This window comes from Branchiostoma belcheri, unplaced genomic scaffold (genome assembly GCF_001625305.1).
Source record: "Branchiostoma belcheri isolate BF01 breed outbred unplaced genomic scaffold, Haploidv18h27 scaffold67, whole genome shotgun sequence".
Lineage (NCBI taxonomy): Eukaryota > Metazoa > Chordata > Leptocardii > Amphioxiformes > Branchiostomatidae > Branchiostoma > Branchiostoma belcheri.
In genome coordinates this window covers 766,030-793,834 of record NW_017804320.1, presented here as the reverse complement: position 1 = coordinate 793,834, position 27,805 = coordinate 766,030, and the positions used below count along the sequence as shown (strand labels likewise).

Below are 27,805 nucleotides of genomic sequence, written 5' to 3'. Positions count from 1 at the left end.
GGCCGGGCTACTGGCCGCGCAGCCATAGTCCGTCGCACCCCCCCCTCTCAGTGATACCCCAGTAGGGGTTGTTAGAGAGTAAGAAGAAGAAGAAGAAGAAGAAGAAGAAGAAGTATGTGACTTTTGGCACGTGCCATTCTGCATTAGGTCAACGCCCACTCGGGTGGTATGTGACCTTTGGCACGTGCAATTCGCGCAAACACAGCGAGCGATACGTGTGAGTCTGGTAGCTAGTAGGCCTTGTTGATTTGAAGGTTTAGAAAATGACTAAACACACAGATTTCGCTAACTAACAGTTTTCGCGCAAGTTGCAGGTGTCAAAGGTCACGTCATCCGAGTGGGCGTTGACCTCTTGCACGACATCTTCAATATGGCGGCGGGTTTGTTTTCCTTCGTGACGATGGATCTGCAAACAGTCTTAGTTCTCGTCCTGTTGTTTCTGGCGGGCGTCTTGCTGGTCTATCGGAGGGGACGTCGGCTGAACCTCCCCCCGGGACCCCGGGGGCTTCCTGTCGTGGGGAACCTTCTCAGTTTGCGTCCCAGCAAACTGCTGTCCAACATGGCGGCCTGGCGTCAGCAGTACGGGGATGTGTACTGTGTGAGGTTCATGAATAGGGTCATTGTTGTGCTGTGCGGGTAAGTAGGAAAGGTACCTTATTACTAGTATGTGTAGAGAATGTCAGTGTTCACGGGTGAGTAGAGAATCTCTCTCTCTCTCTCTCTCCGGCTATGTGTGTGTGTGTGTGTGTTTGTGTGTGTGTGTGTGTTTGTGTGTGTGTGTGTGTGTGTGTGTGTGTGTGTGTCTGTGTCATGCTCACAGTCTTTGTGTGTTTTGAGTGTGAATCATTGTGAGTGTGTGTGATGCTGTTTGTGTGTGTGTGTGGATGTGTGTGTGTGTGTGTGTGTGTGTGCATGTGCGTGTGTGGAATGTGTGATGTCGTGTGTGTGTGTGTGTGTGTGTGTGAATGTGTGTGTGACAGAAAGTTTGTGTGTGTGTATCACGGTTTGAGAGCATGCATTTCAGAGCACAAAAATAATTGATATCTTAAAGTTCACATTTACACTGAAAAAAAAAACAGTATACATGCATTATGAAAATAATATAGATATTTCATAATTGAGGTCCATATCAGGAGTGTCTCTACATGTACGTATACCCTGTTTGTGATCCTCATGGGACAAAATCCAACCACCTGTTTTTAAGCAGGCTTGAAAAATATGCCACATGAAACCTGATCTCTGACCTCCATTCCTTGATTTTTGTGTTTTTGACCATTGAACGACCAGGACTTTGAGTATAGGACTATGACTCTGTTTTGACGCATCGGACTTTACTGTATGTTGTCCACTCTTGTCCTACTCTATGTAACAATGTCTTGTGTAATTTTGCTGGCCCCCTTGGAAAACAGCTAATGTAAGTTGAATGGGGCTACCCAGCCGTCTTATGATGAAATAAAATAAATAAATAAACTTGTTGTCTTGTCATTTTATCCAGACATAAGGCCATCCACGACGCTCTGGTGAAGCAGCCGGAGATATTCTCAGACCGACCGAACGCGAGGCTCTTAAGACGAGACCCTGGTATGGATATGTTGACGTTGTTATGTATTTTGTCAAACGTACATACACGGTTGAGCAGTGTACAAAATACTTTTTTGAACCAGGTTGCCCAGTGGCAAAAATTAGGTTGCCCATCAGAATTTTAGGTTGCCCCACCTATAAGTTGCTACATACATAAGCCTTTGACAATATTTCTAACAGCCTTTAGTTAACTGATACTAGTAATAGCCATGAAATAAAATTAAAAAGCATCTGTCGGATACAGTGGTGCAAGCCAAGTGGGGATGATTTCGTGGTGGGGGGGGGGCATTCTTAAAATCCAGGTAGCACACTGGGCTACCTAGGTTCAAATAATACGTTGCCCCAAGTAAAATTTGGTTGCCCGGGGCAACTGGGCAACCAGGTATTTTGCACGCTGTAATGAGGCATGCAAAGAAATATCCGGAAATTCTCAGCATAGTTCGATCATTTCTCTAAAGGGCAAGGGAGCAACTCTCCAGCCAAAAGTGTTGTTTGATTGCAAATAAGACACAATTAGCAAAAACAACAGAAATCCTTCGCGCTATATTCTAAAAAAAAAGCACGAATATTTATGTTTATCCAAAATATGTCGTGTTTGTCCTACTCATATCATTACTTCTACTACTACTACTACTACTACTACTACTACTACTACTACTACTACTACTACTACTACTACTACTACTACTACTACTACTACTACTACTACTACTACTACTACTACTACTACTACTACTACTACTACTACTACTACTACTACTACTACTACTACTACTACTACTACTACTACTGCTACTACTACTTCTACTACTACTACTACTTCTACTACTACTACTACTACTTCAGTAGGTACATACCGGTTGTGTTTCTTCATTTAGAATGTCCAGCATATGATACATAGAATTTCTGTACTAAACTTCTCATTGAAAAGTAGGTGAAAATTGGCAACGCCGGCTTATACGGGAACGGGTTTTCTGCGCGTGAAAAATCTGCGCGTGAAAAATAAAAGTCTTAGAAATATGTTAGAAAATATGCAGTACCAAATTCTTAGGCAGGAAAATGTTGTCCTCTGGTATAATTTTCCCTCTGTTAGCCAAAATTTTTGTTTGAAAATGTTGGTCCCTTGGGAATAAGCTAATTTGCATAATTTCCATAAAACCTGACCTTTTGAAAATCACTTGAATTTGTAAGAAATACAAGGAAAAGTTACTAGTATGAGGTTTAGGATGGTAAAATGTAACAATCTGAAGCTTTTCTCCATTCTAGAAGTTTGATTTCATGCTTTCTTAAACAAATTCTTTCACGCGCAAATTTCAACCTTTTTTGCGCGTGAAAACGCATTACCTTTCAAAATAACCTGAAATCACAAAAAAATGGACAAAACAAGGGTATGTAGTCTAGAATGCAAGCAAAATGATGTTAGATTTTTATTTTCTTGTCTTTTTTCCAACTTTTATGCTTAAAACAGCAAAAAGTTTTCAAATCCCCTGGGAGTCAGCTAGTTTGCATATCTTCACGCGCAGATTCTTCACGCGCAAGTTTTTCACGCGCAAATTTTTCACGCGCACAAAACCCCATCTCGCTTATACGAATGTATTATGTTCTTGTGCACCGCAGGTTTGGTGATGGCTCCTTACGGAGAACGTTGGGCAGAACGACGCCGGTTCGCCCTGTCTGCCCTCCGACAGTTCGGCATGGGAAGGCGCAGCGCCGAGGGAAGGATTCTGGAAGAGACGGCAGCTCTGTGCGACGCTATACGGTCCCTGGAAGGAGCGCCAGCTAACATATCCCACCTCCTATGTAACGCTGTCTGTAACATCATCTGTTCTATGTCGTTTGGAAAACGGTTCCAGTATGACGACGAAGAGTTTAAGCGTTTGGCGCATGCGTTTTCATACCTCGTTGGCGTGCGTAACAGAATCACGGGCATGCTGCTTCAGTTCGTGATGCCGGTTCTGAGGAAGTTCCCCATGACGCGCGACTGGCGCGGGTACGGCATACGAATGAACGACTACGTCATAGAGTTCATCATGAAACGCGCGGAGGAACACAAGGCGAGTTTCGACAGGTCGGACATCAGAGACATCATCGACGTCTACTTGAGCGAAGACGCCGGCAGCGGTGTCAACGAAGAGGCACTCGGCACGGTCATCCGAGATCTCTTCATTGCCGGTTCTGAAACAACGGCGACGACGTTAAAGTGGGGGCTGCTCTACACTTCCCTGAACCCAGACGTGCAGACCAAAGTGCAAGAAGAGATCGACCGGGAGTTCCCGTCTGGAGGAGTCCCGCCATGGTCAGAGCGCGGACGGCTGCCCTACACCGAGGCAACCATCATGGAAATCCAGCGGATCCGTGCGATCGTGCCTCTGAGCGTTTTCCACGGCACCAGTGCTGACACCACCCTGTACGGATACGACATCCCAACCGGTACGTACATCATCCCGAGTCTCTGGTCCGCCATGATGGATCCAGAGGTCACGCCGGAACCGGAGAAGTTCCGACCTGAAAGGTTCCTGGATGAAGAAGGGAAGGTGGTCAAACCGGAATGGTTTTTACCTTTTTCCGCAGGTACAGTATACATTAATAATTTTTACCTTTACCGAAGGAAATCATTGTTTTCGCTCAGTTACTTCTTCTTCCTCTTTGTCTTCTTCGAAACAAATAAGGTCAATTGGACCAGACGTCTGTCACCATGGTAACTGGTGCTGTGGCAGACATGCAGAGGTGTTGGGTACATTATGTAGCAGGACATATAGAGCTGGAGGGGCTGGTCACTATCTATTATATTTGGGGTGTTCGAGTAAAAATAAACAGAGCAGTAATTTGTTATGCATGTCGTGACCATATGATGGTAACAATTAAATATTATCTTTCTAGTTTTCTATTGATTTGCCAAAATTACCAAAGAAAATGGAGAAAATATTCCACTCATGCCTTTTGTTTCTCTGTTATTCCCCGTATCGGTCTAGGTCGGAGACGGTGTTTGGGAGAGCAGCTTGCCAAGATGGAACTGTTTCTCTTCTACACCAGCCTGCTGCAGCAGTTCACCTTCAAACTGCCAGACGGCGCACCTACACCACCCATGGACGGCGCTCTTGGATTTGTATTGTGCCCTGCACAGTATGACATCTGCGCCGTTCCCAGACACATTTCATAAAGCAGAGAAATATACAGGAAAAAGAAATGATAGCTGGTATCATGATAATTTTCCAAAACGTTAACCTTGGTTAACATTGATGTGAAGTACTATGTACTATTATGAAATGCAGTATTGTTAACTGAGCATTATAATTGATAAGGTATACCCGGATTTACATTTTCTTTACTCTAATACAACATAAAGGTGTAGTAGCTATGGGCTCCTTTTAATTTTCTACATTACGCAAATATCGTTCAAATGTAAACTAGTGTGGCAAACTGGTTGTGATAGATTATACCATGTATGTGTACATTATTACCTTCACCAAGGTTATGTTTTCAGAGGCGTTCGTGTGTCTTTGTGAACACGATAACTAAAGAAGGCTTTCGTGGATTGTCTTGATATTCGGTAGGTGGGTAGGTCTTGATAAGTCCTCAAAATGATTAGATTTTGGATCCCCTAGCGGCTTCTAATGGTACTGCAGCAGAACTTCCGGTTTTGATATCTCATGATCTGGACATACGAGGGTCATGAAATTTAGGTGGTAGATAGCTCTTGTGCTTGGGAAGAGGTGACACGAGTTTGTTTTAATTGAGGGAATTCTAAAAATCAGCTGCAGTCCATGATACATGTAGGACTATCTAAGCTTGTGGCATACATGTATGTACATGTACTTGAGAACGAACCACAGGTATATATTGATTATGTAAATGTTGACTTAATCTGCGTAATTAAAGAGAAAATGTTATAATTCCATAGTAGTATTAAACTACCCGGAATTTCATACTTGGGGTATTTGAAAGTTGAGTGAAGGTGAACATCATTAAACATAACTTATTCAAATAAGGACCTCATTTTCATCATCTATAAGGGGATCATTTGGCAAAGATATGAGATCGTGGAACTATAGCTCAGTACTTTATTAATTAGCATTACAATAAAGTAATACTAATAGTGTTGTACTTCATTTATACAAATGCATGTACATACATGTTATAAATGACTGTGTGTATCAGATAGCACACTATGTCATCATTGTCTGCTATCATTTCATGTGTACTTCAGCACAAATATTACCTAGTGACAAATATGGCAACAGGACTCAGTCTAGACACTACGCTCAGGCCACACCAATTTAATTTCTTGGTTAACGGATTCGCCTCTTCATTTTTTTCTGATTTGCAAATAAAAATAAAAATTCAGAATCAACTGCAAAATGCTCATATTTTGCCCTGAACAGTTGAAAACAGTCCTTTTCTTATTACTTGTTACAGTCATTCCATCTTTCAATGCAGTGCTACCATTAAAAGTTCAAAATTCACTGTAACAGTTTAAATTTTGAACCAGCCTGGTGTGTTGACTTCATGGCTCCTATCGTACCATTTTGGGCCATTTTGGATGCCTAGGCCAGTTTTTATTTTTATTTTTTTTTCTCCCGCCCGCTCCATTAATTTTCTAGAAAAATCCGTTAACCAAGAAATTAAATTGGTGTGGTCTCAGTGTAAAAACAACAGTTCTCTGAAGGCACCCAGTCATGTGTTGTCAAGTTCGCTACGCAGAATTGACTCAAAATTGTGAACTTTCTCATAAGAGATACCAGTATTTACAGTAAGTGGCCTTATATAAAATACATACATGTATATCAATAGGTATAATACAGTTACATAGTAAATGTATTATTATTAAAAAAATAAACTTCGAACATACAGATTATTAAAACACTCATATAACGAAGAAGATTATCTTAAGATCGCAAATGTACGTCACAGATCTGCCATTACTACACTAAGAATCAGTTGTCACAAATTGCGAATTGAATCAGGAAGACATAACCGCACTCCTCTAGAGCAAAGAATCTGCCAATATTATAGTTTAGGTAAAGTAGAAGACGAGGTACATTTTATTGTGGATTGTTCCATGTATGACAGCGAAAGAAACGTTCTTTTCGATTTTGTGTCAAGCAAATACTCCCAATTTAAGTATTTGAATAGTATAGAGAAATTTATATTCCTTGTAGTCTTTAACAAACCAGCTCTAACTACTCATACAGCCAACTACATTTATAAGATTACCAGAAAGCGAGAGGAAGTTGAACGTACTTGTGTATTATAGCCGTTTTATTATCAACATTGATGATGTACTTTGTCTATATGTGACCTGTCTTTAGCCCAGTGGGGCAAAATGTACAATAAAGGTCTTCATTCATTCATTATTACTTGATCATTCATGCCTTGATCAAAATTTAACATATATCTGCTGCCTGCTGTTCATTTAGCAGGTATTTAATCTTATTCACAAGTAATTTGGCATACACTGTATGACTGTCCAAGGGTAGTGTTTTCTCCAAAGAAAGACACTGTTACAGTTTTGTGTCCCATAGCGTGTTCTGGATGTCTTTGAAGATCCCAGAAGACTTCTGTCAGTAATCAAGACTGGAAGTTCTTTGCTGCAAAATCCTTGGCCTCCTTGAGTCGTGCTCGGCTTTGTGGGCAAAAAAAAATATCATATTGAAACTTTTGCATTGTATGATCATTGTGGGTGTAACTAAGTCATCTGTGTGTGTAGCATTAGTAAGGCCAGAGCTTTCTAAAAACAAAAGGTGCAAGTCTGAAACGATGCCACCTTCAGGCCTTGAAATTAACTTTTCTTCCTATTGTCCCAGCACTGTCCCAAAAACACATTTCAGTGAGAATGAACTGTCTTGGGAAGTATTGTATGACTTCAACTTGAAGTTTATTTTGCTCATGTTCACTCCCAGGCACACTATAGTTGCAGTGTAGACAGGAAATTCGGGGGGACTATTTTGGATCCAAAACGGGATGTGTGCCTGATAAACAAAGAAGGGCTGACATTCTGATGTTGATTATTTTTCTATTGTCCCCAAAATGTTCTAAAGCGTCTATTTAGTTGTCCCAGCCTAAATTTTAGTGGTCAGTGGCCATTGGACCACCTTTGATTTCGAGCCCTGCACCTGACTCACCTGCTGCACCTGCTGACAGGTCTGGAACTTGCACCTGAGGATGGCCGACTGTCACTTCTGTCTCCAACTACAGGGGAGAGATACATTTAGAACCACTTGAATCCAGTTCATACCGTCAATTGATATAGCATGTCTTTCTACAGGTGTTAATTGAGTTACCCAATCAAATCCCAACAGCCAATCAGCAAGAAGAATAGATCTGGAAGCTGCATGCCTATTGGTTGCTTGCTCTGCATGCCATTCAGATGACTCATTCCCCAATATGGTAACACACTGCTGTTGTACATTTTCTATAACACAGCCGAAAAGCTGAAATAAAACCATTCTAAGCTGAAATAAAACCATTCTAAAAGCCTGTATCACAAAAATGAAAAAAAAAAACGCCTAGGGGTATTTGCTCACTCTACCTTCATGCCAATTTTCATGTTATTTGGACCAAAAATGAAGGAGTTGAATCAATTTTAAAAAATGGCAGAAGGAGGAGAAGGAGAAGAGGCATGAGGAAAAACAATATGTCTTTCATGGTATAACATTTGCAAATGATTATAACATTGATAATCCCTAATCAAGTACAAGTAAGTACCGGTAAGTAACATTTTTGTAATAATGTTTGCCTTCACATGGTCTAGACTAGTCTAAGTCTAACAAATTACTGCTATATCTACTGTTACTCATGCACATTCATATAATTATATAATATATGGTGATTAGACCATCTAGCTCTGTTCTGCTACATAATGTAACCCAACACCACAGGGTGTCTGCTACAGCACCTGTTACCATGGTGACAGACAACTGGCCCAGGTCATTATATACATGTTATTTTATATATGTCCTTTTCACTGACCTGACCGTGCTGACAGTGGAGGCTCGACCGGCAGGGAGTCCATGGTGGCTCTTAGGGAAGAGAACCTGAATACAACAATATTTACTCTTATCTTGAAAGTTCGTCTGTTTTGGTAGAAATCATTATGAAGCAAGTTTAAACTGTAATTTCCAACACAACAAATTGGACTCGCCCAAATTTTTGACTGTACAACTCCAGTCTTTGTCAAGGAATGAGCAATCCGCCGCTTCCGTGACGTCACACAGATAACACACGTGACTCCGTGAGCAGTGGACCATAGGTTGCAGAAGGGGGCCATCTACATCAGGGCATTACAACCATCCCTCAACAGAGACGGGGGGCGCCACAGACTTTCTGCAACCTATGATACACTGCTCACGGAGTCACGTGTGTTATCTGCGTGACGTCACGGAAGCGGTTGATTGCTCATTCCTTGACAAAGACTGGAGTTGTACAGTCGAAAATTTGGGTGAGTCCAATTTGTAGTGTTGGAAATTACAGTTTAAACTTGCTTCATAATATAAGATACACTAGTGCTGATGAAGGTTAAACATTTGGGTAATGGGATACTCAAGAAAACAGTTACTACTCAAACAACTGGATACATTTTGAAAACTGTCAATTGAAACTGGAAACATCTGACAGTGGTAATGCTTTCTGTCAGTCACTGATGTTTCAACTAATGTTTCAAGTAGCATCCACTTAAGATTTCATCAGTGACTTGAAAACTGACATACTGACGTTCTTGCAATGAGAGCTGGACTACAGTCAGAGTCAGAAAAGTGACATAATCTCAAGAGGAAAGTGGCTGACCTTTGTCCTAAGTCAGTTTGGAATGTGCTCAGCTGTTGCTCCACATTCCTCAGCTGGCTCTCCACCTGTCTGGCACTTACAACTGCAGGGGGAGGGGGGTGGAGAGGGTGTCATTGGTTAACGCTAGACTAAGTCTTTTGTTGTCAGTTAGGCGACAGCAAATAAATTTTATGGATGACATCCCCTGCAGACTCCAAATCTAATGCGAGCGGGTGAAAAAAAACCAAGGCGGGCCGAAAGAAACAAGGTTCCTACATTTTAAAAGTTTTAAAAGTTTGACTCAATCATTGTACAAAATTTTATTAAGTGGGGACATCATATATATACACAGCCAGCATCACATGTCACTGCATCAAACTAAGAAACAAAACATTGAATCAGAGCCTTTTCTTGTCTCCTCTCTTCATAGTTATCTGCCATCCACGTTCCGGCATGGCAACAGACATCTTTGCCCATTTTTGGCATGTTGACCACTGTCAGAAGGCAACAAAATTTCTTGGTATTTTTTTGCCAAATAAGGCGAAAATTAATGCCCGCGCTGATGTCATCCATAAAAATTACTTGCTGTGGCAAGGCTTGGGAACAAGGCTAGACTTCAGGCTAAGTTAAAGACCTACATTGTAATTTACATGCAAGCAAAACCTCTTGTATGAAAAATGTGTGTGTTCAACCAAGCATACAATCTGTACATTGAATTTTTCCTATGTGTAAATTAGCCTGGTGTGATGTACATGTACATCTAGATTTATACAAAAATGCATCATAACTACAGCATGGACAAGCACAAAATAAAACGAAATGTATAATGTACACTCAGTCTGTATATAAAAATGTACACTGCTGACAAAACTGAACAACCACAAAGTTTCTTTACTTGTTGATGCAGACATGGGTCTCATGACTGGTGCTGACCCAACCCTGCCACACTGTCTCTTTGTAGTCAGCTGAAGAAAACAACAGGTCTTAGAAATGTTTAAAGTTAAAACTTTTGGTCCAACAGAAAAAAATTCTCTCACCTAGAGCTTTCAACCAGTCACTCTGGTCTTCCTCAGTAGACTGACCCAATGAAGCTTGTCACGTGGTTTCTTTGAAGTGTGACGTTCACACTGGGTCAAAGGTATCTGGTAGACGATTGAACCGCGACGGGGGCTGACATCGTCTACCAGATACCTTTGACCCAATGTTGACGTCACACTTCAAAGAAGCCACGTGACAAGCTTCACTGGGTCAGTCTACTGATGAGGAAGACCAGAGTGACTGGTTGAAAGCTCTAGGTGAGAGAATTTTTTGTGTTGGACCAAAAGTTTTAACTTAAAACATGTAACTACCAACACAGATGAACTTTCATGATAGGTCTTAGAAATGTCAATCCACAAAGGAATGAAAAAGCAGGCAATATTTTCAAGCTGTTTGAAACTAAGTGCATTATGATATAGATGGATAAATGTGGACTCACCCCATCCAGAAGTTCAAGAGAGGGTATTTGGCTCTGTAACTCCTGGTGGTAACTAAAAGTGAGAAATCCAGGATCATTTGTGAGCAGATAAGCTTGTACAGATATAAGATACAAGCAGTTTTCATGTCTACCTATATTAGGCATTCATCGGTCTTATAAGACCATGAAAGTGCTTCATCTACACCTTGTACATGTACTTATTCTTGGTTTTGCCTGAGTTGATGTCTACACAAAGTCATGTACCTAATTTCCAACAAAGATAGTTCAAATGGGTCGACAACAGATATGGTAGACTACTATAGTAGTCTACCATATCTGTTGTCGACCCATTTGAACCATATTTGTTGGAAATTACAGTTAAACTTCATGAACTTTCAAGATATGGTGATGACTACCATGATTAAGAAATAGATGATGAACAACATTAATTTTGTGCTATTTGCTGGATTTTCTGCTTACCTGAATCTCTCCTTACAGAAGGGGTTTCCAGAGATGTGCAGTTCGGCTAGTTGCAGGCACTTGGACAACAGGCACTGAAATATAACACAGGTGACAACTGTATGTGCTTGCACAATAGTTCTGGCCTCAGAGAAGGCAAAGCAACAACGATAACGCAGCACCACATATAGCTAAGAGATGTTAGAAAAAAACCAGTAACTGTTACTCAAGCAACTGGATATGATTTTGGAACTTGTCAGACTCTTCAGGTACTGTAGCATCCACTACCTTTCCTCAGTGATCATGACAAAAACGTCTGACTGTTTTTCCAAAATCATATCCAGTTGCTTGAGTAACTGTTTTTTTGCATATCTTATAACCTGGATGTCTAACCTTCACTGAGCTATCTAGGAGATACTCATTAGAAAACACTGTTATCTCCCAACTTGCTACATGTACAAACAAGACTGGCAATGAAAGCATACATTTCCATGGTGACGGTGGTTGCTGTTAGGGTTATTGTTTGCATGGCATTGCCATGATTTCATGATTTTGAGGAAGCCTTGGTACCCTCCCCTCCCCTAAGTGTATAGTGAACGAGCCCCGGGGTCACAGACAGTAGGACATCCGGGGCAGACAGGTTTCCTAATGGTTTCCAGGAATGTGGGCATGTCAACAAACAGAGCTGGGAGACATTCCTGTGGACATTCCATGCCTGTGGACAAAATGCCTGTACAATTCCTAGAATTTTTGCAAACTGCACACAATACTGTACCATTAGGCTCCTCCCTGAGACGTCGCCAAAAATTTACAAGGAAGAAGAAACCAAAGAACAACACAAACATGTACATATACATAGGAGTGATCTCAATAAATGCATGTTTCTTATTTTATGAGTGAAATCTCACCACTTGTTCCCATGAGACTATGGCGTTTTCGCTGACGTTGAAGACTTCCAAAGCTGGAAACTGTTCTGAGATGTTTCCCAGCTCCTTCAGTAGGTTGTTAGATACATTCAGGTCCTGCAGATGTCTAAAATCAGAAGGGTTGGGTTAAAATCCACAGTCACATACATCACGTACAGACTTTTAGCTAGGGTTTTTTTGTTGGGTGTCTAAATTTTTTATCATAAGTGCAGCAAGGCGGCACAGGCACAAGCTTTTTAGGGAGGTTTTTTGAAATTCGAAATGCTCTCAAACACTACATCCTGCATTTTGAGGTGCAAATTTTAAAGAATACAGACTGCAGCCAAGTTTTTTCCTTCGTTATAACATGGCAGGGGTTGGGAGTGGAAAAAATAGGATGTCTTTAGGGTGTTCTACCAAAAAGTAGGGAGTCCAATTTGTTGTTATTTTCAGTAGTACAAGGAGGCCAAAGACACCAAGACAAACCCCTAGCTAAAAGCCTGTCAGTGACCGGGTAATCAAAATTACATAAAACATTGAGACATTTAATACAAGACCTTATTAATAAAGTGAGGGGAACTCAAATGATGTTGTTAACACTTGTTTCTTTATTTCAGGAGAGCCCTTACCTGAGTTTTCCTATTGCTGTGAGACTGGATAGTCTATTGGTTGCTAGGTTTAAAGTCTGGAAAGATAACAAACACTCAGGTAATTTCAAGATAGTCTACTGGGATGTCTAACCTTCTGTGCATCTAATGCAATTTCAGGGCAGCAAAACTGGATTGATTTCTTGTCAATTTCTGATCATTCTGTAGTAAGTCAAATTGTAGGCTGGTTCTGGCTATTTATTGGTGGTACCAAAAAATAGAAGCCTCATGTGGATTGTTTTGGGGCTATTTTAAATGCTTTACGTATGAAATGATCATGGCAAAAATGAATAAGAAATGCAAGTAAATGTCAATATCAGACAGATTTCTTAATCCTAAATATTTTCGTGTTTTTCTGCCCCAAAATGGCATTGGATGCCTTTAAAATGAAGTGTATTCAAGGACAAAATTATGTACCAGAATCTGATGTATATCTAAGGGAAAACTTTGTGATATTGTGTGTTGTTCAGTACTCACAGTTAAGCTGTGTAGATCTTTCAAACCAGACAAGTCAGTCAGGAAGTTGGTGGACAGGTCCAGATCCTGCAACTGAAGATTGGGATGACATAATATTTCTAATGATTTTCAGCCTTATTATCATCTTTCTCAAAGATTGTATTCATGCGATGTTGATTCTCAAAGATTATAAGGCTCATTCAACTTCTGAGGCTTTCTTCTTAGCAGTCTTATTCTTTATAAACAACCTACAACATATTAACATAATTTTGAAAAATGTATGTCAGTCTTAAATGGATCAAAAGTGTGTCTCAACAAAAAATTGGAAAAGGAGAAAAAACAATTCATTTAAAAATCTATACCAAGTAACTCCTGAAGAAAGTTAAAACAACAAAAAATGACACAGTCACATACTTTTTTACACCTCATAGTTCTGATGGCAGCAAGTCTGTTGTTGGAGGCATTCAGTTCCTCAAGGTGTGGCAGACAGTTCACAGCCTGTGAGGTGGGGAAGGTATTAATGATACCATCTTTGTTACTGTACAATGTCATGTACATACAGGTATCTTAACTTTCTTGATGTAAGACTAGTCATATGGTAGTCACAATAACTCGTGTGGCAGTCATGTGGCACAGCGGTAGCGCTTTTGGCTCAGGACCTAGAGGTCTTGGGTTCGATCCCCACCCATGTCACTGACCGTGTGCCCTTGGGAAAGGCACTTTACACGACTTTCCTCACTTCACTCAGGTGTAAATGAGTACCTAGCTTCGGCTAGGGACGTCCCTCGGATAGGACATAAAAAGAGGTCCCATGTTTGGGGAGAGCCACACCCCACGCACATTAAAGATCCCACCACACCTTTTGAAAAAGAGTAGGGGCATGCCCCGGTGTGCGATGGTACAAATTCTACAATCCGGAGTCTAATGCCAAGAATTGGCACTGCCAGAATGATCAGTATGATGATCGTGGGCATCTAAAGGAAGAAGAAGAAGAACTCCTACACTTGAATGTACATTGTACAAAGATTGGGTGTAACAGGTTGTTTGATGCTACAACTGTATATAGCCAGCTGCTGTGACAGTCGTGTTGCAACATGTGCACTGACTGCAAAGCAGGTGTGTTATGCCAAAGGGTGGTTATACCGGCTATACAAAATAATACAGCTTACCGCCAGTTCCTGTAGCTTGTTACAGCTGACGTCCAGGTGTGTGAGTTGTGAGTTTGCTGTCAGCTCCTTCCCCTCCAGCTGAGAGATGTCGTTACTGTCTATCCGCAGGATCTTCAGTTTTCTTAAGCAGCTCAGACCCTTCCCTGAAAATTACAAAATTCACTCAATCACAATGTACTGTACAGTGAGATACACAATGGAAATTGTAGCCTGGATGCCAGATCCAAAGCACACTGGACACAAAATATCTCAGTGTGCAAGGGTCTGGTAGGGTCTCTTAGGAAAGGCTCTCGAGCATAGGGAGGAGAAGCTGAGATTGATGACCCCTCACACCACAGGTAGCCTGTGTGCATGGTATCACCATTGGTCAGCAGGAGACAATCTTGGGCTCAACAGTTAATCATTAACCAGTCAATTTTCTAAATGTTTTGGGAGTTTATTTTCCAAAATAACAGCAGAACTTAGTCTAATAGTAGAAGTAGTGTACAACCCAGGCTTTCCTGTTTGTTTAGGTAACAGTCCTCTAACACACCAGGACAAAATAACCTTATCTACAGTTTAATCTCATCTGCTGGTGGCCACTGTTGAAGATTCAAAGATTTACAGCTGGGAGTTTTTAACCAATCATAGCAGAGGTGTAAAATTGCTTCCTGCTGTTCCACCAATGGGGCCTTACGCTCAGATACTGAGCGTTCGAGTGGCAGGTCTATCTGGCCCTACCAGACCCTTGCACACTGAAATATTTTGTGTCCAGTGTGCTTTGGGTCTGGCATCCAGGCTATGGAAATTGTTACTCAAGCAACTATTTTGAAAATTTGAACATTTTTAAAAAGGTTATTTATAAAAATGGTTACCTAGTCTGCGTATTCTGTTATGCTGAAGCTGCAAGCAGGCAAGCTCTTGTAATCTGAAAACAAAAATGCAGAATATGATTTTGTGGTAACTTGTAAGTAATCTTTATATTAACAATATCTCTTAAGTAAATGTGCAGAGTTATAATGAGTAGAAAACTAAAAAATGATGATGATTCTAGAATTATTAAAATTGATGACATACCTGTCTAGATTCTGGACGTCTGTTATCTTGTTTCCATATAGTTTCAGCTCCCGAAGATCCTTCAAAAGAACAAGTAGAAAGATTAGCAGTGAAACCTTTAATATAACAGGCATGCGGCGATACCTTTAGAGGTATGTAACATGTCAATTTTGCATGCATTCTCCTGATACTAATATGTATGTTGTCTTCTGATATTTGGATCATATCTAATGAAAATTCCTCATTTAAGTTGATTTGAAAGTAAATATGGAAGTTGCCATCCTCTATATATGAAAAGGCTTGCTGAAAAAATGTCACTTTTTTGGTCCTCAAGACTAAATGGTGTTGATGCATTTGCCTTATGCCACACCAATTTAATTTGTTGGTTCTCAGATTTTTTCAGAAAAAAATGAAGCGACAGGGCGAAAGAAATAAAAAGATAAAAAGAGGCGTAGGCATCCTATCATATCCCCAAATGCTACGATAAAAGCCATGAAGTCAACACAAAAGGCTGGGATAATATTTGAACAATGAATTTTGAACTGTTAATCAAACCACTTCATTGATAGATGGAAAAACTGTAATGTTTAGGAAGAAAAGGACTTTCCTCAACTTTTGGGGGCAAAATATGAGCATTTTTTAGTTGAGAACCAGAATCCATTATTTTTTTTATTGCAAATCAGAAGAAAATGAAGAGGCAAATCCGCGAAGCAACAAACTAAATTGGTGTGGCCTTACCTTGTTCTGATCTAGTTTCTCTATTGTTGTCAGCTGATTGCAGGACAGATCTAGAATACGCAGTTTGGTGAACTGTAAAAAGGACAGTCATATCAACATGTTATAATGTAGAAAGTACATGTACTAGTAATAATAATTATAAACTATGATCTTTTTAAAACACATTTAAAATTCACCCTTTGGTCAAAAGAAAACAAAAAAAGAGAGAAATGGATATAATGTAAATCTGCTGACTGAAAATTAAACAAATTTTCAATAAAATTTTCATCACCCCACCTAGTACATGTAGTAGACTTAAAACTGTACTGTAGTAGTATCTAGTTTTAATTTAGTAGTGATTGGTTTTCTCTTTAAAAACATTTATGAGTTTTGTAGTGCGCCTGCGCACCCCCACACTGAATTGCACTGGAAATACATGTACCTTATGGACAAACAGTTAGTAATACAGATATCTAAAAAAAAGAATAATTATTGGGATAAAATACGCCAAAAAGCAGTTACTCAAGCAACTGGCCATTATTACAGGATATATGATTTTGGAAATGGTCAGACCTTTCAGCTAGCATCCACTAGCTTTTGTCAGTGACTGTGGGATAAAAGTTTGTTAAATACATTACTTTGGAAAGTAGAACTAGTACTAGTAGAACTAGTAGAACATTTTAGAACATTTTACTACGTAATTCTCCAAGCCAATTCTTATCTAATAACTCATGAGTTTTCTCACCTTCTCCAGGTTGTGTATTCTGGTGATGTCCTCAGCATGGAGGTCCACTTCATACACCTTCCCATAATCCTTTTCACCAGACTTCTGCAGCTAGATTCAAACAGTGGCAACATGTTAACATTTGTATTTAACCTTTGTACTACAGTTTTCAATATTATAAAATGCCTTTTTTTTTTTAACTGAATTTAACGTCATTTTCCCCAACCGGGGGTTAGACGTGCTTGCACCAAGTACAAGTCTTTTTTGAAGCAAGATTTTTATGGCTGGATGCCCTTCCGAACGCCAACCCAAACCCTTAAGTGGGGCCCAGGATCCCTCTAACTGAGGGGGGAAATGCATGTTAACGTCTGGGTGCAAGTCCGGACGTGTCTGGGTCCAACCCTGGGGATTGAACCTGGGTCTCCTTGCTTGACAGTTAGACGCTCTATATCCACTACACCACACAGACGCCAATCTAGTCCCAATATTGCAGCAGCAACAACTAGCTGCAGTACGAATCAGAACAGTAACTGATTCACTGAAGGAAGGTGACACTGACAGTCACAGAAACATTGGAATGGCAGAGCTCGAAATACTGGGTGCACACATGTACATTACAATCATGCAGGTAAAATTGGGGCTGTGTACTCATGTAGCTAGGTATATTTAAATTTTAATGTCTGAATGTTGTGCTCCTAGCTTTTAAACAAACTATATGGTATCATAATTTGGCAGCTCTCAACCTTCAAATTCTTGAATCGTACTTACTTACTACATGTATTTGAAATGGAGTAGGGTTGATTCAACTTACTTTTTAAAAAAAATACCAGAAAATTGACTTGGATGATACTAATGTTACAAAATGCAGCTTTAACAGTTTACAGGGCTCGAAATACTGGGTGCATGTGCACCTTAGTGCACCCAAATATTTTTGTAGGCTTACGTATGTAAAGATGTGTAATAGAATACAGCATATTCTTAACATTTAAGTGTCAGAAAAATAATAAAATCATTGTAATACTAGCACTTTTCTTCATATTACTTTTTGCTAACATTCTACTGTCTTATTTTATCTTAAATGGTGCACCCCAATTTTTTTTTTTTTGTATCCAATTTTTCAGGTTGGGTGCACCAGTGCATGCACCTATAGTATTCCCAAAAATGAATTTCGAACCCTAGTTTAAGACACACATACTATGTCAGCAGGAGAGATCTTGTCTTGTCTGCTGTCCCCTTCAGCTCCAGTCTGGACATCGATCATCACCACGTTCTGCTCACCGGGGCTGTCCTCTTCTGCCGGACTCACCACGCCGTTTTCACGCTCCGTCAGGAACACTGCTTTACTGTTCACAAGAAAATTCACAACAAAAAAAATGTTTATGATTAAAACAATACCAGTGACTGCTGTTTTTGTTTACATCATATGCATGCAAATTATTTGAAGCATCTGCAAATTACATATTACACATTTCCTTGCGCTAGTACTTTAGTACCTGGGTTCATAATGACATTTGGGGAGTAAAAGATCACATTCACCACTGTTTGTTTACAATATTTTTAGGAGCCTCCTAAAAAGACAGTGAGCCTGCCATGTTTTATTCTCATGCTGAGCTGAGTCGCCGGAAAAGCGAAATAGCGAAGCTAATATTTTGAAGGTTATTGAAAATGACAATCTAGATGAGAAAATTTCATCTTTTTTAATATGTACAGTTTAGGCGCAAAAATCTTACATAACATTGCTTTAACTCTGACAACGTTACAAAGACTGGCCGCAAAAACCTATAACGTTAGATATCGCAAAGTAATCATGGCTCAAATGATATATTTACTGTCTGAGGTTAAGTTCTGGCTTTTCAAGTCGTGTGCTACAATTCCCTCCCTACAAACTATTATAAACTGGACATTCTTTCCAACACTATATATGAAGAGACGAATTTTAGGGGGAGGGGGGCATAGGAATTTATAACATAATACGTTACCGGTACCTTGTTTTGGTCGTCGCCACCGCCTTTATTCGCGAGGGCTGAACGAGTGGAGGCATTTTCATCCGACTCCTCAGTCTGTCGGCCGACCTCACGCCTTGTTTTAGCTGTGGTTTCGCCATTTCCGAGTTCCTGTATCTGTTCAAAGGCCAAACTTACTGTCCCGACCCTGGCATTGGCATCTCCGTAGCCAAGGTTCCGAAATGCTATCATCGACAAATAAACAGTTTCTCATTCCTGCTACACGAATGGTAATAGACAATTTTGCAATACCCTATGTTTAAGTCAAAAAATGTAAAATTAAGGGGATTAATAAAAGAAAATCATTATTTTAATCAAACTAATTATCTTGTTTATCTACCATAATTGTATTTGAGTCTTTTCGGAGATCAATTTTGGGTATGCGAATGTCTCGCTACATTTCTTGTTATATGGTAGGTGAACTTTCACCTTTCACCTCTACAAACTGAGTTGAGCTTAGAACTTGGATGTTTTTCATTTACCAACGATTTCTGTAGTCAGTATGGTTGTATTCAAGCTTCTAAACAGAGCCTGCTTCTACCTGTACAAAATTATGAGAGACCGATATAATATTAGACAAGTAGGCTACAGCTCTAGCGGCCTTGGGTTTTTTTTACACCCGAAGAAGAAGATGGGGAGGGGGGCGTGGTCTGTGCCTGTGGAAATCCCCTTTTTCTAGCAGCCGAAATCGTCTTTCAGATAACCAACACTCGCCCAGACTTGCCTCTGCACCTCAGGTACATTCAGGGGATTTCCAACAGGTAAGCGTTCCAATCCTGGTGCAGAACAAAGGGCTGTGACGTAACTGGACTTTCCTTGACTGGCTTGAGCTACTGCAAACGTACAAAATATCTAGCTTTTTGCGCACTTATGTAAAGATAGGCGTAAAATAAGACGTGAGTCAGTCCTCAGCTATGGCTACCGACCTCAAGTTCTTGCTGTGTGTCACGCAGCTCATGCTGTATTGTTTGGGTAGGTGTGGAGGTTAACTTAAAGCTCCTTGGTCATGCTTTATGTCTTATCATTGCTCATCAATATTGTGATCTCACAATACTGTTGTTGTAGTCAGCAGCTACACTTGTACATAGCAAGCCTGGTTCTGAAACACTCCAAAGCTAGCCAGTATAGGAATGGACCAGTGTTCTAGCCAGTGTCTATTTTTCTGTCATCCAATCGAATTTTGCTGCTCCTGACTGACAAAAAATTTTGCCCAATCTGTCATCTTTATGAAAAACTGGTGAAATATGGGACTGTTGCACCCTCAAGCCTTCAGTGCTTGATTATAAAATTGAGATGACAGAAAAGTTTTCAGGACGCTGGCAACGTATGCATAAGGAAAGAAATGTTGTGTTTCCTTTTCAGTACTGGAAAAAAATTAGGGTCAGCAGGTAGGGGTTATTCTTTTTTTTCTTTCTTTCTTTTTATTATTAGACTTTGGCGATCTCTAGTGATCCAACCCATACAAAAACTAATGCACATGATGACAATTTCATTTTGTTGGAAAACCAATAATTTTGTACAACATTTCATCTCTCAGGTGTCAGATCATTGAGCTAGAAAAGGTCAATCAGCTAAAAAAAATTATGTCCCTTACAAGTTCAAGTTACAGGGATCAAGACAAAAAAAAAAGCTAGGGTCAGCCAGGAAACAACAAACAGCATTTTTTTCCTACTATAACTAGAACCCTGAAAATGTTGTCAGGCTAGTGGGTTATCAGTGTCCTGATTTTTACTGTATCATCTTTTACAGGTGTCTTTGGAAGGTCCGTACCCGACTGTGAAGGAGGAAAAGTCTGGAATGTCCTGCTGCGAGTGTGTGAGTGTCCACAGTGGACCTACTGGTACAACCCCACACATGGATGTGAGCCGTGCCGTGAGCGGTGTAGGGGAGAAGTAACATGGTGTGAAGCACAACCTGAATGTCAAGGTATGCACAGAAGATGATTAGCTTCCACCAGGCCTTCCTAGGGCCCAGGAAAAAAAATTGTTGTGTTTCCTGTTTCCCGACCGACCCTAGAAAAAACTGCCAATCCTACTTAGTAGTAGTAGCCTTTTTTTGGGTGGTTACCCCTGCATGGGACATACATTTTTCAAGATGATTGACTATTTCTAATATTCTCCATGATCCGTGGTTGTGAATAAAGATCATGCACCAACCTTAAATTATTCATAGCTATGTAACTGGTGTGTGTGTGTGTGTGTGAAGTGTTACAACCATTAATTTACTTGTACTTTCATTGCTATTTCATTCACATGAAATGAACAGTTTAGTTTCTTTATTGAGCACATTGGTTTTTCAAATGTTGTCAAACTGTGTAGATTATGGCACCTCAGTCTACCATCAAGTCACTACGTGAGAGCTTTAACGACAAAAGTTTTCTTTGTAGTTTGTACTGATGGCATGTTGCCATCAAGCCCCAGTATTGTGCAAGCATGTCTAACCCTCAGAAGACGGGGAACAACAGATGATAAACCGGACAGTGAGTGAGTGAGTGATCTCGAAAAAGTCCCTTAGAAATGAAAATCCCAGATGAGCTCACCACCAAAAACAGAAGGGGATCCCCAAGTAAAGCTCACGGATTATTCCATTTACACAATGGGGAGGTAAACAACTCTAAGCCTTCTCCCTGAATTCTTTGGGTCTCTGCTTAATACATGTAAATTGTGGAATCATTTGTTGCACATCACACAGTACCGTACCATAAGCTAGGCCTGCATGCCCTTTTCCATAGAGGGTATTCAACTGTTTTAATTCTACGTAGAGTGTAGACAGGCCACTCTAATTCAATGTAGTGTGTAATTGGCGCATTTTGTGTAGAGTGTAATTCACCATTTTAAATCTACATAATGCGTTGTAGCTACCCAGAATTTATTGTAAAATGTAATAGTGAGGCTTCTTGAATTCAGCTAATACGTAGCCGGGTCTTGAAATTTAGTCCCCCCTATATGCAGTCCCTCCCATAATCAATGTATTTTAATATTACAGGCTATTTGCAGTCTCTGGCATCAACAGTGAATCCAGGCTCTACAGAATCATCATGGACAGTACCCCTTGCATGGCAGACCAGTGTGCCAGGTGGGAGTACATTTCGGTGCCTGTCATAAAATTTCTGGTGCAATGGCCAAGTGGGTAGGGCCTAGGGAAAAATTGTTCTGTTTCCTGTTTCAGTCCTGAAAAAATTTGGGCTAGTAGGTATATAGGGATGACCTTTTTCTTTCTTTCTTTCTTTCTTTCTTTCTTTCTTTCTTTCTTTCTTTCTTTCTTTCTTTCTTTCTTTCTTTCTTTCTTTCTTTCTTTTGTTTTTAGACTTTGGTGATGGTGATCCAACTTCCATTTTGAATGTCAATGTTGGAAAACCGATTATACAATGTTTCATCATTCAGGTGTCAGATCATGGAGTTGGAAAAGGTCGATCAGCTCAAAAAATTTATAAAAGGCTAGGGTTGGCATTTGTTTCTAGGGTCAGTCAGGAAACATAACATACATTTTTTTTCTTAGGCCTGATGTATTTGCCTTGCATTCCAGCTGAGTCATATTAAAAAAAAAATAAATAATATGGTACATATTACTTTCACACTGCTTTGCACTACCAGTGCAGTCACTTAAACACACACCACTACCAGTGGACTACACTGCCTCCTGCTGTAGTGAACTGTGTGGCCCAAGGGCTTGCAGAATTTCTTTTTTATTCTTAATTTCAGACTTGAAACCATTGCAGCTGGCAGTCATTGTCATTGGAGCAGTTCTGTTCATAGCTCTTTTGGTAATCACGTACATCGGGTGGACTGTGCATAAGCTGAAGATGCAAAGGTCAGTTATGTCCCCATGGATTTCTATTTATTATTGTGCTAGAGTCAACTTCCATTCTTAGAGATGTGTTTTTTGTGCATACATGTAGCTTATCAACAATGAATAATAGTCTAGGTGAGTTCAAGTATGTGTACTATCAGAGAACAGCTATTAAACTGACCCTGGCTCCAAAAAGTCCTGATACTCTTAAAGTTTCCAATGTAATAGTTATGTATTTTTAACACAAATTTCTATTAAAAGGTATAGACATTGGTTAGATAAGCATTGTGATGACAGTCAGGACTGTTTCACCCTTTGATACATGTAGATTGTAGTTGACTTGACCAAACGACAGGTGGGGTCATGTGGCGTAACGGTAGAGTGTTCAACTCCGAACTAAGTGGTCCCGGGTTCGAATCCTGCCGGGTGCCACCGATCTTATGCCCTTGTGAAAGGCACTTTACACGACGTTCCTCACTTCACTCAGGTGAAAATGAGTACTTGTAGCTACAGCTAGGGATATCCCTCGGCTAGGTCAATGTTAAATGGAGGTCCCGTGTTTGGGGAGAGCCACACCCTACGCATGTTAAAGAACCCACCACACTTATCGAAAAGAGTAGGGGTCCTTCCCGGTGTGAGTGGATCAAACTTACAGTCCTATGGCTGCACTGCATTAAGGTCAGCTGATTTAGTGCCAAATGGCAGCCCGTCCAGACCCATGTGATTAAGCCACTGACAATAACTGTAAACTTCTCACAATTCAGCCCTTGGCTGCAAAGAGAGATCTAGAATAGCCAGCCAATCCAGTAATAGCGAACTAATGTACATTGTACTCTTGGGGTTTCAGGCCAAAGGATCACACAGTTGAGAAGATGCGGTATGAGCCTGAAGGTGCTCTAACTGATGAGGACAGAAGATCCACACGTCTCCAGCCTGATACACAGGAATCTGAGGAGCTGCTACCTCATGGTATTAGGCCTTGGGAAAAAATGCTGTTTCAAGACCATGCATCTTTAGAAAACTGCCCTAGCCGTTTTTTTGGGATGATTTTTGGCTCGGTGCCCTTAGAACCTCAAAACCAAAATGACCTGAGGAGTACTTTTACTAAAAATCTCTTTATTGGTATTTTTGAGAATATTTGTTACTGAAAAGAACTACACCGTCAGGGTCTTTTAACACCGAAAAGCACTGTATGGGGTTTTGGAGAACAATTATTACAAACTTGGGGGTAACACTTGATACTGGATTGAACTGGTTGATAACTGTCCATTTTGAAATGGGGATTAAATGGACTGAAATATGCTGTATTTGCTCATGAGCAAATATTGGCCTTTTTTTTCAAACTTTATTCAGATATACAAAGCATACAAAAAAAGCAATCTTAAACAAGAACATACAGGTGTACATACATTGACAGATACTTGTGGTAGCAATCAGTGATAATTTACAAAACAGGGTAACTTAAGGTTTCCACTTTTTGTTGTGTTTACATAATTTTGTTTTTAGCTGTTGCAATATTTTCTCCATTCTGTATACATATTTAATGAAGGCAATAATATATTTATATCATACCCGGGCCGCGATAATGTTGGACAACGGGTTCCGGACCGGGCCATACTTTACGGTTCGGCCGGGCTTCCATGGCTTCCATAGAACAATTCCAACATGTTTTGCCATAACCGCAAGCGCCACTTTCGAAAATTCAAATAAAAGAATTCGGACGTTGGAATTGATGTTGTTGCATTTTTGGGACGTCAACTTTTGGATCATTTCGCATAGAAAGGCGCGTTTAATTAGGTGGGCATGACAAAAATAAAATACAACACGGTGTATTCCGCATCGACCTCGGTCCCGACCCTCCCGCGAGTCAGGTCGCCCTCGGCCTTTGGACGATCCGACTCTTGGTTGGGCGGATACCTTGGGCGATACGGAATACCCCGTGTTGTATTCTATATGGATGGATAGATGTTGGCCTTTCTAGTCTACAAGTGTTTTCACTGCTGTTGCAACTTGCAGGTGCCCAATGTGCACATGAGGGGACATCACCATCTGATGACAGGGTCAGACACAGCCCGACCAGTGACACAGAACTGCACAAACCTGCAGTGGCCGAGCACGGAGAAATCCTACAGCAGCACCGAGATGCTGAGAACAACAGGCAGTGAAGTTTGGCAGTGGTAGAAATACATTTACAGTCAAACCTGTCCAAGCCACCCAGGGGACTTAAGAACAGTGGCCACATTGGACAGGTGTTTTTGTTTGCTAGAGGGTGGATTGTGACCCGAAATTGTGCACATTCAAGGTGTATATGGTGATGCAAACCTCCTAAAACTCTTTTCTCCTTCAGGGAATCAAAATGCATAATCAGACATTAGAATCCGGGACACAATGATGGTGACCTGTCGTGGTGCATATGGCGACAGTGGTGTATAATCATGTACACATTTTAAAGCTGCATTATGTGACATTTTGTTACAAAAAAAGTTAACATTCTGGACATTTTCGTAAATAATTTCATCAGGTTGGTGAATGATTGAATAGTATGTAATTTAACAGCTCTTTTATGTACAACCATTTGCTTAAATTAGTGTATCCAGTGTTAAAAGGAAAAGAAGAAATGTAAGATTTCATACCATCGGGTTTATATAGGTAAAGTATTTAGTAGGTTTTTACGATATGATGTCTTTATATCTAGACCTTTCTTTAAACAGCTGTGGAAAGTACCAATAATAATCAAACAAACAGTAGACAATGGCAAGGGACCATGGAGTTCACCAGGCAGCACTATACCAAAAGAACATACTGCGCCTTTGCGAAACCCGGATATTTTAAAGTTTTCGTTGAATGTTCAGTCAACATGCATTAGAATTGTTCCTGTTGCAGACACTATTTTCTCCCACAAAACATTCGAAAACTATAGACGGGATGTCATCTTTAAATGCACATATACAACTTTTAAAAGACCTATTCAGAAGTGCTATGCACAAGTTTTGCACATGCAGGCACTGTACCTTTTGCCAATTTGTTCACAATACCATTGTATACAACAGACTCTATACTCTGCATCGTAAAATCTTCAGATTGTTTTATTTCCATTTAGATGACTACTGTATAACAGACTTATTTCACATGCAAAAAATAACACTTCAAAACACTGCAAGAAATCTAATTTCCTCCTAGCATGTGACAAATATGTGCCTTTACAGTAATATGTGACTAATGATAGGTGCCCTAATGTTTTCTTATGATTTTTTTTGGTGGGGGGGGGGGGCTAGGTCCACTTCAATGCATTTAAACACACAATTTAGAAATAAAACATATGACGATGTAGTTCCACCAGTTACACTAGTTCCATATCTGCCAGATGCATTATATATCTAGTACATTGAAAGTGCCTATTGTTTCAACATATTGTCTTCACAATAAAATTGTCTGATACTATTTTGTTGGAGTTCGGTTCAGCAGTAATTTTACATACAAACATGTCTAAGAATATTAGAAGCACAAGATGTTACATAGCTTCTATCAGTCACATGGATAGAAAGTACCTACTCTTAATTGGAACTAAACATTATCTTATAAGTAAGTAGACCTGTTTCTTGCGCCATCTCCATTATCTACACATGTGAACGCACCTGTCCTTGGTACTGAACACCATTCACGCACACGTAAACACATCTGTTCTTGAACTGAATACTTTCCGCACACAAGTAAACAGACCTATCCTTGTTGCTGAACACTACCCACACAGGTAAATATATTTGGTACTTCCTAATGAACACTGTCCACACAGCTAAATACATCTGTCCTGGTTACTGAACATTGTATAATGAACACTGTCCACACAGGTAAATACATCTGTCCTGGTTACTGAACACTGTATAATGAACACTGTCCACACAGGTAAATACATCTGTCCTGGTTACTGAACACTGTATAATGAACACTGTCCACACAGCTAAATACATCTGTCCTGGTTACTGAACACTGTATAATGAACACTGTCCACACAGGTAAATACATCTGTCCTGGTTACTGAACACTATAATGAACACTGTCCACACAGGTAAATACATCTGTCCTGGTTACTGAACACTACAATGAACACTGTCCACACAGGTAAATACATCTGTCCTGGTTACTGAACACTATTCACACAGGTAAACACACCTGTCCTTGGTGCTGAACACTATCAACTCACAGGTAAAAACATATTACGTTCTTGGTACTGAACACAATTCACACAGGAAAATAATGTGTCCTTGGTGTTGAATACTATCGACACACTCAGGTACACACACCTGTCCTTCGTACTGAACACTACCCACAAAGGGAAACACACCTGTCCTTGGTACTGAACACTATTAACACACACAGCTAAACACACGTTTCCTTAGTGCTGAACACTACCCACACAGGTGAACCTGTTGCTGATCATCTACGCATATGTAAATGCATCTGTTTCTTGTACTGAACACAATCCGCTGACATTTAAACAGACCTGTCCTTGGTGCTGAACACAATCCACACAAACAAAACACATTCCCCTCGTGCTACATATAAAGAATAATTGGAAAAAATATAAAATACACAGCGATGCAAATATCTTTGCTTAAGATACCTATTGATGATGACAGCATAGGGGAACTACTTTTAGAAAAGGGGACATCGGGAAAGTATGTGTTTGACATCCTGACAAGTTGTATTTTTTCATTGTGTCATGAGAATGGAATAGTAAAGTTAAATTATATCAGACTGTATATAATCAACTTAATCAAATGTATTGGCAGCCGCACATTCTTTCACAATTGGTTTGTGTCCTAGTATTACGAGGGTTAACTCGTAACAAATGTCTTGGAGACCAATAGCTAAGTTGTTCTTAACATCACACCATTGGCGGCATGTCGGAATTATTTATACACCAGGGATGCCTATAATGCATTCATGGTCTGTATGATGCCAACTATGCAGGTAAAAAAATGTGTGCCACTCTCAGCTATTGACTTAATCCTGAATATACATGATTGTATGATCAACTTACACTCAAAGAAACTTGTAAATGCGAGTTTTATGCAATACTGTCCAGCAAAATTACATTCAATG

General features: G+C 40.1%; 3 protein-coding genes and 1 pseudogene across 3 annotated transcripts; 2 read left to right on the top strand and 2 right to left on the bottom strand.

Moving 5' to 3' along the window:
• LOC109483886 overlaps positions 1-363 on the bottom strand; it is a 3,998-nt pseudogene extending 3,635 nt beyond the window's left edge.
• On the top strand, positions 173-5,088 carry LOC109483920 (cytochrome P450 2U1-like). Its single transcript, XM_019787059.1, has 4 exons — positions 173-636; positions 1,496-1,581; positions 3,199-4,152; positions 4,554-5,088. The coding sequence occupies exons 1-4, from the start codon at positions 371-373 to the stop codon at positions 4,739-4,741; spliced, it is 1,494 nt and encodes a 497-aa protein (XP_019642618.1). The 5' UTR covers positions 173-370; the 3' UTR covers positions 4,742-5,088.
• Positions 5,089-6,937: 1,849 nt separating this feature from the next.
• LOC109483921 (protein phosphatase 1 regulatory subunit 7-like) lies at positions 6,938-19,062 on the bottom strand. The gene is made up of 18 exons (XM_019787061.1): positions 18,896-19,062; positions 18,106-18,253; positions 16,932-17,021; positions 16,208-16,279; positions 15,491-15,549; positions 15,289-15,341; positions 14,435-14,577; positions 13,680-13,763; positions 13,287-13,358; positions 12,792-12,847; positions 12,166-12,289; positions 11,279-11,352; positions 10,820-10,871; positions 10,238-10,307; positions 9,364-9,445; positions 8,551-8,615; positions 7,704-7,770; positions 6,938-7,204 (listed from the first exon to the last, which is right to left on the bottom strand). Exons 1-18 carry the CDS (start codon positions 19,012-19,014, stop codon positions 7,150-7,152), a joined length of 1,485 nt encoding a protein of 494 aa, XP_019642620.1. The 5' UTR covers positions 19,015-19,062; the 3' UTR covers positions 6,938-7,149.
• Positions 19,063-19,783: 721 nt separating this feature from the next.
• LOC109483930 lies at positions 19,784-27,798 on the top strand. The gene is made up of 6 exons (XM_019787070.1): positions 19,784-19,885; positions 20,663-20,839; positions 21,899-21,988; positions 22,615-22,723; positions 23,550-23,671; positions 24,719-27,798. Exons 1-6 carry the CDS (start codon positions 19,828-19,830, stop codon positions 24,865-24,867), a joined length of 705 nt encoding a protein of 234 aa, XP_019642629.1. The 5' UTR covers positions 19,784-19,827; the 3' UTR covers positions 24,868-27,798.
• Positions 27,799-27,805: the final 7 nt, after the last annotated feature.